This window comes from Carcharhinus amblyrhynchos, unplaced genomic scaffold (genome assembly GCF_965287045.1).
Source record: "Carcharhinus amblyrhynchos unplaced genomic scaffold, sCarAmb.v2.hapA scaffold_61, whole genome shotgun sequence".
Classification (NCBI taxonomy): Eukaryota; Metazoa; Chordata; class Chondrichthyes; order Carcharhiniformes; family Carcharhinidae; genus Carcharhinus; species Carcharhinus amblyrhynchos.
This window is the reverse complement of record NW_027649801.1, coordinates 1-16,393: the sequence shown is the minus strand read 5'-3', so window position 1 is coordinate 16,393 and position 16,393 is coordinate 1. Positions and strand designations below refer to the sequence as shown.

Below are 16,393 nucleotides of genomic sequence, written 5' to 3'. Positions count from 1 at the left end.
ACGACAGATCAGCCATGATCTTATTGAATGGCGGGGCAGGCTCGAAGGGCTAGATGGCCTACTCCTGCTCCTATTTCTTATGTTCTTATGTGAACATCAGTTTAAGAGATCACTCTCTGTGCAACTGTAGCGACCAAGAAACCATTACTCAGATCCGTTACTTTTGAGGACACTGTCAAAAAAGGCCATGGAGATCACCGCATTCAAGTCTGTTCCACCACACAATGACTGATGCATAACCCAATCCCATTTATCTCCTCGACCCTTTATGACTTTTTATCCTCATCCAACGAAAATCTACCCATCTAAATCTCCGATTATCCCCCAGCATCCCCAACCTTTCTGGGAGTGGGTAGAAGGGAAAGTCTCATCAGTTTTCCAGTACTCTTCCTGGGAAAAGCAAATTGTCAGTGACAATAATTTGGTTACAAAATCAAATTGGGAAAGCATTCTTCAACCACTGGCTCTGCCTCAACTCTCGCAGAACAGTTCATGTGTCAACAACTCCCCATATGAAGAGAGCTCTCCTTAAAAACCCTCAGTTCAATCTCTTAAAGACTATTTTCACACCATCATACCATGTTGCACTATCATACTCTTTCCTACATTACTGTAGTATAAATAATGCTCTGTGATAACCGTGTACACACTATGAAACACAACTATTACATTACACTCAGTTACACTGTTATGCTTACAATGCAAAACCTCATCATACACTATAACCTCCTTCAACCAAGTGAAATATTCTCACCCCCAAAGAGGACACTGTTATATTTTCTTACACTGGGAACCCCGATCATATCAGCAAACCAGTCGACAGAGTGCTGCAGGGATTGGTAAACGCCATCCTGTTGATAAAAGGCACAGAGTCAGACTCGACTAAGGAATAATCTACACAGTTAAAATCGTACATCAGTGTTCTACTTTGTCTAACAAAAAAAATTGCACGCCTTATTTTTATCTTCATTTTGTTCCCACCGTCCACATTTATAATGGAAGCTGCCAGTTTGAACTGATTGTGCTGTAGTTCCGCCCTCCGGCAGCACTGAACACCTCAGTCTTGTATTTCCATTGTCTCAGCCTAAAGTGAGAAGCTCCGACTGACTCTACTCCTGCCTCCCAAATTTGCCATTTAGCCATAAATAGTGTCAAGCGTATGCATTCATTTTAAAATAACAATACCATGTATGACCTTAAGGCAGCAACTGGGGCTCCTGTCCAACACTAACCGCTTAACCCTGCTTCAGTTGAAAAATGCCCCTGATCTTGAACCATTGTGTGGAGCCCACAGGAGCTTGATGAGTGATTTGTACCATTAGCAGTAACTGTGTATTCTGAGCTTCCACAGTGACTAGATTAATTTATCCTTTGGCGAAAAAAGCACTTGGATTTCTACATCACCTCTCAAGCTCAGGACATCCCAAAGTGGTTCAGGCAAATGAAGTACTTCTGAAGTTTGGCCACTGTTGTAAATTTATGCACAAGGTCTCATAAACAGCAATGTGATAATGACCAGATGATCTGTTTTTAGCGATTTGAGGGTTAAAGATTGATCAGGACAATGGGGATAGCTCCTCTACTCTGTCAGAAGTACCTTAGGATTTTTCCCTCCGTGATAATCCCTCAATAGTGTGGGAATGCTCCGAGGGAGGATCCCGTCTTCATGCTGACTTATTACTACACTCCCACTGCCATGTGACTCTCTCTACATCATAAGGCAGGCCTTAGTCCCACATTAACCTTACAGTCCCAAACACACTTGTACTACAAAAGCTGTTGGGAGTGAACTGAAACTTCTGAGACTGAGTTTATGTTTTTTGCCAGGTAAAGATATCACAGGTTACATACCAAATATGGGTGTAGATGGATTGATGTAGGTCTTGTGGTGCGGTGAGTGGCATCCCTTCCCTTCCCTTTGAGCCAGGAACTCTGGATTCAAGTCCCACTCCAGGACTGAATGTTCTGCCCACAACATGGGCAAACAAGCTGAGCATCAACTTACAGTCCTTCCAACTCATGCCAACCTGTGCAGGAAAGATCGTTGGAGCCTCGCCATCACTGTTCATAGCTCCAGGCTATAACTTTAAGAGCATTCAAATGGTCATTGGATAGGCATATGGATAACATTGGAATAGTTTAGGTTAGAGGGTCATTAGATTGGTTCCACTGGTCGGCACAACATCGAGGGCCGAAGGGCCTGTACTGCGCTGGAATGTTCTATGGCGCATATTGCCACAGCAATTTGAGCTCCTTGGGTGGAGTGGGGTTGGCTCAGTTGACTGGATGACCAGTGTGGATCAGACTGGCAGCAACGGAACAGGGTTTGATTCCTGTTCTGGCTGGACTGGATTTGGGACCTGCCTCCCTGCTGTGGTGGTGGAGGTCTCAGCGCTGGGCAGAGAATGGAGGTTAATCAGCCATGAGGTCATTAAGTGAGGCACAAAAGCCTCATGGGGCTGGACGTCTTCCTCATTTTCCTGTAAAGGAGCCTTCCTCAGTATCTACTCTCGCTATTATCTGTGCTGGTTGTGTTTGACACTGACAGTGAGAGTCTGAAATGAAATATGTTCCGCAGCACTGCCACCCCTGACCTGATCAACATAAAACTCGCAAACAAAATGCGTTATAAAGCAGGCCTGCTGGGAGTACCAGGATATCTCAGTCAACCCTGCTGTTCCACCAAAGGTCATCGCACTACACAGGGCTGCCATTGTGCTGCTCATTAATTATCCAGCCCCATCCTTTTCTTGGCAGGAATACAGGCTGCTCGTCTCTCCCCAGAGTCTGTTCCCACCCCTAGCTTGTCACAAATATGACTCAGCTGCTTTCTGGCAAGATTTCCGTTACACTCCCAGAGATTTTCTGGGAGGCCACTCAGAACAGCTGGCAAAAGGGAGTTGAATTTCATCACCAAACTCAAATGTAAAAGCCTTGAAAATCTAAAGAACACGCAGAGGTCAGCAGGGCTGTGTGTCACTGCAGTGAACCCCGGGTGAACAGACTGAGCTCAGCAGTGCAGTCATGTTTCGATCTTTGGCCGCACTCTTACAGAAAGGTTCAGAGACCAAAGTTTGAGTCCATAATCTGGGCTGACACTCCTAGTGCAGCACCGAGGGGGTGCCACACAGTCAGAGCAGCTGTCTTTCAGATGAGAGACTACACACTCTGCTGCCTCAGGTTCCACTGTTGCAAAAATGAGCTGGGGAGTTTCCGCTGGAATCCTCATCAATATTTATAGCACAATTATTAAACTGTCTCCCTGGTTCTTACGAGTCATAGAGGATTACAGAATGGAAACAGGCCCTTCGGCCAACTTGTCCACGCCGCTCTTCTTTTCAAACCCCTAAACTAATCCCAATTTGGCCCATATCCCTCTATACCCATCTTACCCATGTAACCATCTAAACACTTCTTAAAAGACAAAATTGTTCCTGCCTCTACTACTACCTATGGCAGCTTGTTCCAGATACCACCCTCTGTCTGAAAAAATTCTCTCTCTGGACACTTTTGTATCTCTCCCCTCTCAGCTCAAACCAATGCCCTCTAGCTTTAGACTCCCCGATGTTTGGGAAAAGAGATTGACTATCTAGCCGATCTGTGCCCCTTCTTATCACACTGCTGCTTGTGGCTTGCAGTGTGCACATTGTCTGCCAGATTTCCCGCTCTGCAACAGGTCAAGGAGCATTTAATTAGCTGTAAAGAGCTTTCGGACATCCTGAGGTTGTGAGGAGTGTTATATAAAACGGGCAAATCCTCCCTAATTCGACAGCACACGGAGGGAAGATGTTAGGCATCCAGCTGTTGTTTGTGGGATCTTGCTGTGTGCAAATTAGCACCTGCGGGCATCAGCTCCAGCCCAAATCCTCCTTTTTTTTTTGTTGAAATCCCTCTGCCTCACTGGGGAGCTTCCCCCCCTCTCGCTACCTTCACTCAGCAGTCGGGGGGGGTTTCTCCACCTTGTAAAGCCAGACTGTATAAAAGGAAGGAGCGGGAGAAAAATTAGTGACAACAAATCTGGAACAATGCCTTCAACTGTTACCCAGTCCTTTCTTGTTTTCATAACAAGGAGATCAGAGAGCATTGGATTCAAGGCAAGGTTAGCAGCAGACGCCAGGAAACAATTCTCCACGCAGAGAGCAATCGGGAACAAGGAAAACACACGTTTCTGCAGCAGTTGTCGTTTTTCAGGAAGAAATCCCAAAAAACGTTTCACATTTTAAAAAGACGGCTGAAGTGTGGAGCCAAGTGGGACGGTAAAAGAGGGAAAGGGGCGATAATTGATGGAGCAAGAAGGCGTAGGAGAACAAAAGGCTACGGATGTTTTGAAAACAAGAAGGGTGTAAAAGACTAGCATTTAGTTTAATGAGTAGGTCCCAGAGCAAACTGAGAGTCAGCCAAGGGGATGCTGCAAAGTACTCACAGCACAAAAACAGGACATTCAGCCTGTGACGGAGTTTATGTTTCACACGAGGCTTTCTTGCTTTTTTTGAATTTGTTCGAGGGATGGGGTTTGTTCACTGGTTGGGCCAGCATTTGTCACCCACCCCTAATTGCCCTTGAACGGAGTGGCTTGCTGAGCCATTTCAGAGGGCATTTAAGAGTTAACCACATTCCTGTAGGCCAGACCAGGTAAGGACGGCAGATTTCCTTCCCTAAAGGACATTAGTGAACCAGATGGTATTTTACAACAATTAACAATGGATTCATGGTCATCAGGAGGCTTTTAATTCCCGATATTTAATTCAAATTTCACCATCTGCCGTGATGGGATTCGAACTCGGGTCCCCAGAGCATTACCCTGGGCCTCTGGGTTACCAATCCAGTTACTATACCACTGCCTCCACTCCTCATCTAACCCTTTCAACATAATCCTGCTGTTCCTTTCTCTCTTGTGTATTTATCCAGCTTCCTTTTAAAGACATTTTTCAAATTCATTCCTGTAATGCTGGTCAGCATTTCTTTCCCATCCTTAATCGCCCTCGAGAAGGTGGTGGCCTTTTTGAACCACCGCAGTCCATGTGGTGTGGGTACTCCCACAGTGCTGGTAGGGAGGGAGTTCCAGGATTTTGACCCAGCAATAGTGAAGGAACAGCAGTATATTTCCAAGCCACGATGGCGTGTGGCTTGAGGGGGAACCTCCAGTTGCTGGTGTTTCCATGTGTCTGCTGCCCTTGTCCGTCTGGAGGTGGTGGGTTTGGAAGGACTGTCTAAGGAGCATTGGTGAGATGCTGCATCTTACAGTGGGTACACACTACTGCCACTGTGGAGGTGGAGGGAGTGAATGATTGTGGATGGGATGCCAGTTAGCAGGTTGCTTTGTCCTGGATGATACCAAACTTCTGGAGTGTTGTTGGAACTGCACCCATCCAGACAAGTGGGGAGTACTCCAACACACTCCCAACTGCTGTCTTGTAGAAAATGGACAGGTTTTGGGGAGTGATGAGGTGAGTTACTTGCCACTCACTACTCGTCACTAGACTCTGACCTTTCCTGTAGTCACAGTATTTATGTGGTTACTCCAGTTCAACTCCTGGTCAAATGGTAACCCCCAGGATGTTGATAGTGGGGGGATTCAGTGATGGTAACCCCCAGGATGTTGATAGTGGGGGGGATTCAGTGATGGGAACCCCCAGGATGTTGATAGTGGGGGGATTCAGTGATGGGAACCCCCAGGATGTTGATAGTGGGGGGGATTCAGTGATGGGAACCCCCAGGATGTTGATAGTGGGGGGATTCAGTGATGGTAACCCCCAGGATGTTGATAGTGAGGGGATTCAGTGATGGGAACCCCCAGGATGTTGATAGTGGGGAGGATTCAGTGATGGTAACCCCCAGGATGTTGATAGTGGGGGATTCAGTGATGGGAACCCCCAGGATGTTGATAGTGGGGGATTCAGTGATGGTAACCCCCAGGATGTTGGTAGTGGGGGGATTCAGTGATGGTAACCGCCAGGATGTTGGTAGTGGGGGGATTCAGTGATGGTAACCCCCAGGATGTTGATAGTGAGGGGGATTCAGTGATGGTAACTGCCAGGATGTTGGTGGTGTATGCACTGACAGATCAGTGCATACACAGTGGCCCCGCTCAGCGCTATGCTGCCAGCTTCTCCAGTGGGAAAAGGCCCCACCCCCCTGAGTTTCAATGGGATTTATACTAATACACTGCAGTGCCCAGAGTGTGGGAAATTCATTGGAAAATCCCGCTGAAGCAACCAGTGTGATTTACTCCAGTTTTTAAATGAATATTTTTGGGAGAATCGCCCTCATTGTCTACACTTGCCCTATCAAACCTTTTCATAATCTGCACTTCAATCAGACAATACAGTTCCAGCCTGTCCAATCTTTCCCGGTGGGTATAACCTTTTAGTTCTGATATCATTTTAGAATTCTTGTATTCAAACACTTAGACAGTAAATGTTGGCCTTTATTGCAGCAGGATTTGAGTATAGAAGAGGTTTTGCTGCAGTTGTATAAAGCCTCGGTGGAGTATGGTGTACAATTTTGGTCTCCCTACCCAAGGGAGGATATTTACCACAGAGGGAATGCAGCAAATATTCACCAGACTGATTCCTGGGATGGCGGGATAGTCCTAATGAGAGAGATTGAGGAGATTGGGCGTGTATTCACTTGGGTTTCGAACAATGAGAGGTCATCTCGCCATGATCTAGTTGAATTGTGGGGCAGACTCAAGGGGCCAAATGGCCTGCTCCTACCCCTATTTCCCATGCTCCTATAGGAGGGACATTTATCCCTTTTGCATTGACTCGAACAAGCACCGGACTGTGGCGACTAGGGGAATTTCACAGTAACTTCATTGCAATGTTAATGTAAACCTTACTTGTGACTAATAAATAAACTTGGACCTGGGTTCGATTCCCAGCTCGAGTCAGTGTGTGTGGAGTTTGCACACTCTCCCCATGTCTGCGTGGGTTTCCTCCGGTTTCCTCCCACAATCCAAAGATGTGCGGGTTAGGTTGATTGGCCATGCTAAGGAATTGCCCCTTAGTGTCCTGGGATGCCTAGGTTAGAGGGATTAGTGGGTAAATGTGTAGTGAGTGATATGGGGGTAGGGAATGGATGGGTTTGTGGTCAGTGCAGACTCGATAGGCCGTTGGGCCTTTTTCTTCACTGCAGGGTTTCTATGGTTTATTTCAGAAGCACATGTAGATCATAAACACCAACATTCACTCAAATAAATGTGATTTCCTAACTTCTGTAATAAAGTAGGTGCTTTGTTGTTAAAGAGGATGGGTCAGGCCAGCAGCCAATCAAAATTAACCCAACTGAGCCGAGGCCCAGCCAGATTTACAACAAACTATTTACAATAAATTTGTATCCCATTCATTAAAATTTAGTATAACTCCTATGCTTTTATATTTGCTGCTTCTATTTATAATGTATAATTCCCAAGTTAAATCCCATGTTGTGGACTCGCCAACTTTAAGGGCGTTCAAATGGTCAGTGGATAGGCATATGGATAACACTGGAATGGTTTAGGTTAGAGGGTCATTAGATTGGTTCCACTGGTCGGCGCAACATCGAGGGCCGAAGGGCCTGTAATGTTCTATGTTCTAAATTTGCGAACACGCAATATGTTTCTCTACTGAAAAGACCTCCTGTTGTTAGTAAACTGTCCATTACCAAGAACATCCAAATTAGGATCCCTGCAGTACAGAAGGAGGCCACTTGGCCCTTTGAGCCTGCACCAACAACAATTCCACCCCATTCCCATAACCCCACATATTCACCCTCCTAATACCCCCGAAACTGGGGTCAATTTAGCATGGCCAATCAACGTAACCCATGCATCTTTGGACTGTGGGAGGAAACCAGAGCACCCAGAGGAAACCCACGCAAACACAGGGAGAATGTGTAGACTCCACGCAGACAGTGACCCAAGTCAGGAATCAAACCCAGGTCCCTGGCACTGCGAGGCAGCAGTGCTAACCACCGTGCCGTAATACATTTTGACATTACTTGTTCCAATATATTATGAAACACTGTGATCATTCTCATTTGCACTCACATGGTCATTCTTTCCGTAATAATCCAGTATGGAAGGCAGGAGCGGGAGGATAAGAGTAAACCCGAGCAGGTCAATGAGGAGCATGAAGAAAACAATGGTAATGATGTGTGAAGATCTATCTTCAGTGTTGGGCTCACTCTTGGCCTCACTGCTTTCTTGACCAGCTCTCTGTTGCTTCCTCCTCTCCATGGTTTACAGCAGCTGTTCAAGAAAGCAAAAAACAAAATACACATTACTTTTTCTTGTCCCCTTCTTGTTGAGTTTCCAATTTCACCTTCCCTCAGGGTCAGGAAGGAGAAAGGGAAACACGCCCAAACTGACTGACTCAGTGTTCAATTCCTTCTGCAACACCCAATAAGAATTTAACAACACTCTCACACTGGCAACTTCAATTAGTTTGTGCAACAAGTTACAAGGTGCAGGGAGGTCAGCTGAACTTTAACTAAAGCATTATGGATATCATATCTTTAACCTATGGGCTAATAGTCTTTCCAATTGACAAATACTCACCTAATCAGCAAATTTTCAGGAGGACTTTCCTTCCCAATGAGCTGTGGCTCAGTTGGTACACTCTCACCTCTTGAATCAGAGGCCGTGGGTTCCAATCCCCCTCCAGGACTCGAGCACAAAGTCCTGGCTGTCAGAGGTGTTACGGGAATGGGTGGGATTGTTGTTGGTACAGACTCGATGTCAACTGAGTTGCCAAATTAAGCCCCTATCAGTTTGGTATAGAAGATTTTATGGCACAATTTTGAAGAAGGATTTAGCCAAGTGTCCTGTCTAATATTTATCTTTCAACGGGCAGCACGGTGGCACAGTGGTTAGCACAGCTGCCTCACAGTGCCAGGGAGCTGGGTTTGTTTCCCAACTTGGGTCACTGTCTGTGTGGAGTTTGCATGTTCTCCCCATGTCTGCGTGGGTTTCCTCCGGGTGCTCCAGTTTCCTCCCACAGTCCAAAGATGTGCAGATTATGTTGATTGGCCATGCTAAAATTGCCCCTTAGTGTCGGGGGATTAGCAGGGTAAATATGTGGGGATACGGGAATGAGGCCTGGGTGAGATTGTTGTTGGTAGAGACTCGATGGGCCGAATGGCCTTCTGCACTCTATGGATTCTAATGAGCATCACTAAAAGCAGACTATCTGATCATTATCCCATTGCTGTTTGTGACAGCTTGCTGCGTGTAAATTGACTTCCACATTCCCTACATTGCAACAGTGATGATATTTCATAAAGTACTTAATTGGCTGGTTTTCATTGGTATTTTGGGAAGGTGAATCAGAACAAGAGGCCATCATCACCAAAATAGATTCAGGGATCACTTCCAGGTGTCAGGAAGCACTTCTTCATGCAAAGGGGAATGTTAACCCGGTAGTCCCCTCCTCTAAAAAGCTGTGGGTGTGGCAGGGTCAATTTAACAATTCAGAACTGAGAGTAGGGTTTTTGTTTAACAGGATTAGTGTGGGTTACGGAATCAAGGCAGGTAGATTGAGTTAAGTGATGTATTCTGGCTAGACCAAGCACAAGGTGCGGAACGGCCTTCATATCCTATTGTTATTTTCCCAAGTTCTTTCTTTCATTGCATTTCCAAATGTCAACAAAACAAAGGAGACTGCCATCAACTTCAGGAAGCGTAAAGGAGAACATGCCCCAGTCTACATCAATGGGGACGAAATAGAAAGGGTCAGGAGCTTCAAGTTTTTAGGTGTCCAGATCACCAACAATCTATCCTGGTCCCCCCACGCCAACATTATAGTTAAGAAAGTCTCAGAAGACTAAGGAAATTTGGCATGTCAGCTGCAACTCTCACCAACTTTCACAGATGCAACACAGATGACATTCTTTCTGGTTGTATCACAGCTTGGTATGACTCCTGCTCTGCCCAAAACTGCAAGGAACTACAGAAGATCGTGAACGTAGCTCAATCCATCACTCAAACCAGCCCCCCATCCATTGACTCTATCTACACTTCCCACTGCCTCAGCAAAGCAGCCAACATAATTAAGCACCCCGGACATTCTCTCTTCCACCTTCTTCCTTCAGGAAAAAGATACAAAGGTCTGAGATCGTGTACCAACTGACTCAAGAACAGCTTCCTCCCTGCTGCTGTCAGAGTTTTGAATGGACCTATCTTGCATTAAGTTGATCTTTCTCTACACCATGGCTATGACTGTAATACTACATTCTGCACTCTCTTGTTTCCTTCTCTATGAACAGTATGCTTTGTTGTATAGCACACAAGAAACGGTACTTTTCATTGTATGTTAATACTTGTGAAAATAATAAAACAAATCAAATACAAATTAACTTCAGCATAATCTTTGAGTTCATGCCAGCCAGGGGTTAACCAATCACCCTTGGCATTGCCCCTCATGAAGTATTCCCATGGTGCATCTCCTCTGGCTATCCAAGGATGAATAGTGTCTCTCGTTCTGGCTAGTCGCTCCTCCTCAGCCCTCTCCCCTTTGTCTATCACTCCCATCACCTCAATATAAACTCGCCCCATGTCCCAATTTGGGAACCTCTAGTTTAAAGCAACAAAACCCCAGCTCATCGGGAAAGAGAAGATGTTGAAAAAAGAACAAATGCAATCCCAAGTTTTATCTAATAAGAACGTAAGAACTAGAAGTAGGAGTAGGCCATCTGGTTCCTGAAGCCTGCTCTGCCATTCGTTAAGATCATGGCTGATCTTTTCATGGACTCAGCTCCACTTACCCGCCTGCTCACCATAACCCTTAATTCCTTCACTGTTCAAAAATTTATCTTTGACTTAAAAACATTCAATGAGGTAGCCTCAACTGCTTCACTGGGCAGGGAATTCCACAGATTCACAACCCTTTGGTGAAGAAGTTCCTCCTCAACTCAGTCCTAAATCTGCTCCCCCTTATTTTCAGGTTATGCCCCCTAGTTCTAGTTTCACCCACCAGTGGAAACAGCCTCTCTGTTTCTATCTTATCTATTCCCTTCATAATCTTATATGTTTCTATATGATCTCCCCTCAGTCTTGTGAATTCCAATGAGTATTGCCCCAGTCTACTCAGTCTCTCCTCATAAGCCAACCCTCTCAACTCCAGAATCAACCTAGTGAATCTCCTCTGCACCCCCTCCAGTGCCAGTATATCCTTTCTCAAGTAAGGAGACCAAAACTGTACACAGTACCCCAGGTGTGGCCTCACCAGCACCTTATACAGCTGCAACATAACCTCACTGTTTTTAAACTCCATCCCTCTAGCAATGAAGGACAAAATTCTATTTGCCTTCTTAATTACCTGCTGCACCTGCAAACCAACTCCTTGTGATTCCTGCACAAGGACACCCAGGTCCCTCTGCACAGCAGCATGCTGCAATTTTTTACCGTTTAAATAATAGTCCATTTTGCTGTTATTTCTATTAAAATGGATGACCTCACATTTACCAACATTGTACTCCATCTGCCAGACCCTCGCCCCTCACTTAAACTATCTATATCCCTTTGCAGACTTTCAGCATCCCCTGCACACTTTGCTCCGCCACTCAGCTTAGTGTCATCTGTGAACCAGGGAATGACTTCACAGCTCCAGGGACCTGGGTTCGATTCTTGGCTTGGGTTACTGTCTGTGTGGAGTTTGTACATTCTCCCCGTGTCTGCGTGGGTTTCCTCCAGGTACTCCGGTTTCCTCCCACAGTCCAAAGATGTCGGGTTAGGTTGATTGGCCTTGCTAAAAATTGCCCCTTAGAGTCATGAGATGCGTAGGTTAGAGGGATTAGTGGGTAAATATGTAGAGCCTGGGTGGGATTGTGGTCGGTGCAGACTCAATGGGCTGAATGGCCTCCTCCTGCACTGTAGGGTTTCTATGATTTCTATTTCTATGATTCTATGAGTGCTCCCCATGCTTTTGTTTGTTTGAAAAAGATGCAACGCATGGGGTGAGGGGCAGGGGCCGGGGGCAGGGAGGGTGGGGTGGCCAAGTGGTATCATCGCTAGACTATTAATCCAAAAACTCAGCTAATCTTCTGGGGACCTGGGCCCAGATCCCACCATGGCAGGTGTTGGAATTTGAATTCAATAAAAAAAATCTGGAATTAAGAACCTACTGATGACCGCGAAACCATTGTCGATTGTCAGAAAAACCCATCTGGTTCACCAATGTCCTTTAGGCAAGGAAATCTTGAACTTACCCGGTCTGGCCTACATGTGATTCCAGAGCCACAGCAATGTGGTTGACTCTCAACTGCTCTCTGAAATGGCCTAGCAGGCATCTCAAGGAGGCAGCTCAACACCAAATTCTCAAGGGCAACTATGGATGGTTCATAAGTCCTGGCCAGCGAGTGATACCCATGTCCCACCAATTAAAAAAAACATGTGACCAAAGTTGACATGAATTTAAACAAAAGCTTGGCAGTTACTGTTCACGGGTACTTTCTCCATGCAATGCCTGTACCAATCAGAGTCCACTTGCCAACCAATCAGCACCCGCTTCTCATGCAGAATAAACTGTTGCTCCCCTTGAGGTTTGGTATTCTTGCAAATCTATCCTGATGAGTGCAAAATGAAAAGCTTTGGCAGCATGTCTCTTTTCACCTAATAGGAAAGGGTACAGGGTGCAAAAGAAAGCAGTAATACCAACTCTGTACACATCATTGGTTATGCTATACTACAATGTTCAGTTTACTGCAGGAAGGATGTTAAGGCCAAGGAATGGGTGTGGAAAAGACTGAATAAGATGGCACTAGGAATATGAATTTTAAATATGAAGAGAGACCGGAGAAACTGAGTTCTGTTGCGTTGGATCTGATAAGAGCAGGTCTGATGGAGGTGCTGAAAATTTTGACAGATTTATCAAAAACTTTATCTGGTTGGGAGTCGGTGGCAAGATGGGTGTAAATTTGAGTCAAACTCAGCACAACAAAGGGAGAATTGTTTAATACAGGGGCCCTTTAGGACGTGACGTGTTCTGCAAGAAGGACAAAAGCAGAATCCACAACAACTTTTTTTAAAGGGAAGTGGCTAAGTATTTGTGTAGAGAAAGGGTTGGGATAATGGGACTATTGTGGGAGAGCTGTCACAGGCATGAAGGACTGAATGGCATCAATGCACTCAGTGTTTCCCCCTAATGGGCTGTTAATTGTCCAGAACCACTTCACTGTAAATTATTAAGTGGTTGTTCTCCACATTAGACAGCAGAGTTTGGGGCCAAGAACAATGAATGGAACAAAGTAAAAGCACTCTTTATAGCACTAGAAAATCTGAGCAGCAGATCAGAGAGGAGAGGTTAGGAGACTGTCTGGAGCGCCAACTGCTATTCACCTGGTATTTGCTGAATACTGTGAATCCTTAGATCAACAATCTACGGCTACTAACTAACTCAGTGGCTGATAGTCTGCACTTTTTTTCAAGGCGTAGCAAGTTAGATTAAGGACCCTAGGAAGGAGAGGGGACCAGAGGGACCTTTTAATGGCATATCCATAAATTCCTGAAAGCAGCGGGCAAGATAAGCAGATAAGGCGGTTACAAAGGCATATAACTGAGGCTAAGAATACCAGGGCAGGGAGGTTGTGATGGAGCTGTACAAAACCCTCATTAGGCCACAATCCAGGGCAATTTGGCAAATTAGATCCAAAATCAGCTTCGTGGCAGGAGGCAGAGGGTAATGGCTTAAGACGGTTTTTGTGACTGGAACCCTGTGTCCAGTGGTGCACTGCAGAATTCGGAGCTGGGTCCCTTGCTATTTGTAGTGTACATTACGTGAAAGTAGGAGGTACGATCAGTAAGCTCACTAATGACACGAAAATCGATGGTGTGGTAAATGGCAAGGAGAAAAGCCTTTGATTACAGGATTGATATAGATATAGATGGTCAGAACTACAAATGGAACTTAACCAGTATGAGGTGGTGCACTCTGGGAGACAAGGGAATACACAATGAATGGGAGAACACCAGGAAGTAGACAGGACCGGAGAGAGACTAGAGGTGCATGTTCATAAATCCCCAAAGGCAGCAGGACAGGTAGATAAGGTGGTTAAGAAGGAATGCAGGATATGCCTTTATTAGCTGAGGCACAGAATATAAGTAGAAAGGGTCGACAGCTTCAAGGTTTTAGGTGTTCAGATCACCAACAACCTGTCCTGGTCCCACTATGCAGACACTATAGTTAAGAAAGCATACCCATGCCTCTAATTTCTCAGGAGACCAAGGAAATTTGACATGTCAGCTACAACTCTCACCAATTTTTACAGATGCACCATAGAAAACATTCTTCCTGGTTGTATCACAGTTTGGTCTGGGCTCCTGCTCTGCCCAAGACCACAAGAAACTACTAAAGGTCATGAATGTAGCCCAATCCATCACTCAAACCAGCCTCCCATCGTTGACTCTGTCTACACTTCCCACTGCCTCAATAAAACAGCCTAGCATAATAACAAATAGCATACAAGGCTATGGACCAAGTGCTGGAAAATGGGATGGGGATAGGTGCTTTATGGCTTGCACAGATACAATGGGCCGAAGGGCCTCCATCTGTGCTGTAAAACTCTTAAGGGTGGGATTCTCCGGCTGCGCTCACTCCAAAACTGGAAAATTCCAATGAGGGACAACAGACTTTTCAGCTGCCATCCCCCAGGATTCCCTTGGTGGTGGGGTGGGAAAATTTCCCCCATGATTTCCTGTAGGAGAACCCCCAGGAAAAGAGGGAGAAACCTCAGGAGCAAAATCAGAAATAGTTGATAATTCTCTGAATAATTTCACTGCTCCCTGGGTAAAATTATCCTGCTGGGGGGGGGGGGGGGGGGGGGGGGGGGGAGGGGAGAGAGATAGGAAGGAGAGGAGGGGGGGGGGGGGAGATAGGAAGGAGAGGAGGGGGGGGGGGAGATAGGAAGGAGAGGAGGGGGGGGGGTAGGAAGGAGAGGAGGGGGGGGGGTGGGAAGGAGAGGGGGGGGGGGGGATGGGAAGGAGAGGAGGGGGGGGGGATGGGAAGGAGAGGAGGGGGGGGGATGGGAAGGAGAGGAGGGGGGGGGATGGGAAGGAGAGGAGGGGGGGGGATGGGAAGGAGAGGAGGGGGGGGGATGGGAAGGAGAGGAGGGGGGGGGGATGGGAAGGAGAGGAGGGGGGGGGATGGGAAGGAGAGGAGGGGGGGGAGGAGGGAAGGAGAGGAGGGGGGGGGAGGAGGGAAGGAGAGGAGGGGGGGGAGGAGGGAAGGAGAGGAGGGGGGGAGGAGGGAAGGAGAGGAGGGGGGGGAGGAGGGAAGGAGAGGAGGGGGGGAGGAGGGAAGGAGAGGAGGGGGGGAGGAGGGAAGGAGAGGAGGGGGGGAGGAGGGAAGGAGAGGAGGGGGGGGAGGGGAAGGAGAGGAGGGGGGGGAGGAGGGAAGGAGAGGAGGGGGGGAGGAGGGAAGGAGAGGAGGAGGGAAGGAGAGGAGGGGGGGAGGAGGGAAGGAGAGGAGGGGGGGGAGGAGGGAAGGAGAGGAGGGGGGGAGGAGGGAAGGAGAGGAGGGGGGGGAGGAGGGAAGGAGAGGAGGGGGGGGAGGAGGGAAGGAGAGGAGGGGGGGAGGAGGGAAGGAGAGGAGGGGGGGGAGGAGGGAAGGAGAGGAGGGGGGGGGAGGAGGGAAGGAGAGGAGGGGGGGAGGAGGGAAGGAGAGGAGGGGGGGGAGGAGGGAAGGAGAGGAGGGGGGGAGGAGGGAAGGAGAGGAGGGGGGGGAGGAGGGAAGGAGAGGAGGGGGGGGAGGAGGGGGGGGAGGAGGGAAGGAGAGGAGGGGGGGGAGGAGGGAAGGAGAGGAGGGGGGGGAGGAGGGAAGGAGAGGAGGGGGGGAGGAGGGAAGGAGAGGAGGGGGGGGAGGAGGGAAGGAGAGGAGGGGGGGAGGAGGGAAGGAGAGGAGGGGGGGGAGGAGGGAAGGAGAGGAGGGGGGGGAGGAGGGAAGGAGAGGAGGGGGGGGAGGAGGGAAGGAGAGGAGGGGGGGGAGGAGGGAAGGAGAGGAGGGGGGGGAGGAGGGAAGGAGAGGAGGGGGGGGAGGAGGGAAGGAGAGGGGGAAAAGAAATGTGGGAAAAATAGAAAGGAGAGAAGGAAGAATGATGCAAGATCTTTCCACAGCCCTTCCCTGGCCTCAGGGTGTCTCAGACTGGGGTACAGTTCTAGTTTAACGCAAGAAATTCCCAATGGGAGCGAGTTACGAGCAAAGGTTTCAGACAGAGAGCCCAGGATCGCTGCCTTGTACACACACAGTGCCATTTCCCTGTGTACAGGATGGGACTGAGTGATGCAGAGTGGGTGGTACCTGCTGCACTTTCTTCCTGCCGACTCCCAGGGGCGAAGCTGCTGCTGCTGCTGAACTCCCCTCCAGCTCCAAGCCCACCTCGCTCACTGGGGCTCTGCCTCCCAGCCCGACTTTGGCTGCTC

General features: G+C 47.8%; 1 protein-coding gene across 1 annotated transcript in view; it reads right to left on the bottom strand.

Annotated features, from left to right (window-relative positions):
- slc75a1 (solute carrier family 75 member 1) overlaps nucleotides 1-16,387 on the bottom strand; it is a 37,329-nt gene extending 20,942 nt beyond the window's left edge. Inside the window, exons 1-3 of the mRNA XM_080182515.1 lie at nucleotides 16,272-16,387; nucleotides 8,030-8,230; nucleotides 755-851 (exon numbers count right to left, since the gene is read on the bottom strand). Of these exons, the coding sequence (XP_080038641.1) occupies nucleotides 755-851; nucleotides 8,030-8,218 (286 nt within the window). The 5' untranslated portion in view covers nucleotides 8,219-8,230; nucleotides 16,272-16,387. The remainder of the gene's footprint in view (nucleotides 1-754; nucleotides 852-8,029; nucleotides 8,231-16,271) is intronic.
- Between the last annotated feature and the right edge of the window lie 6 nt (nucleotides 16,388-16,393).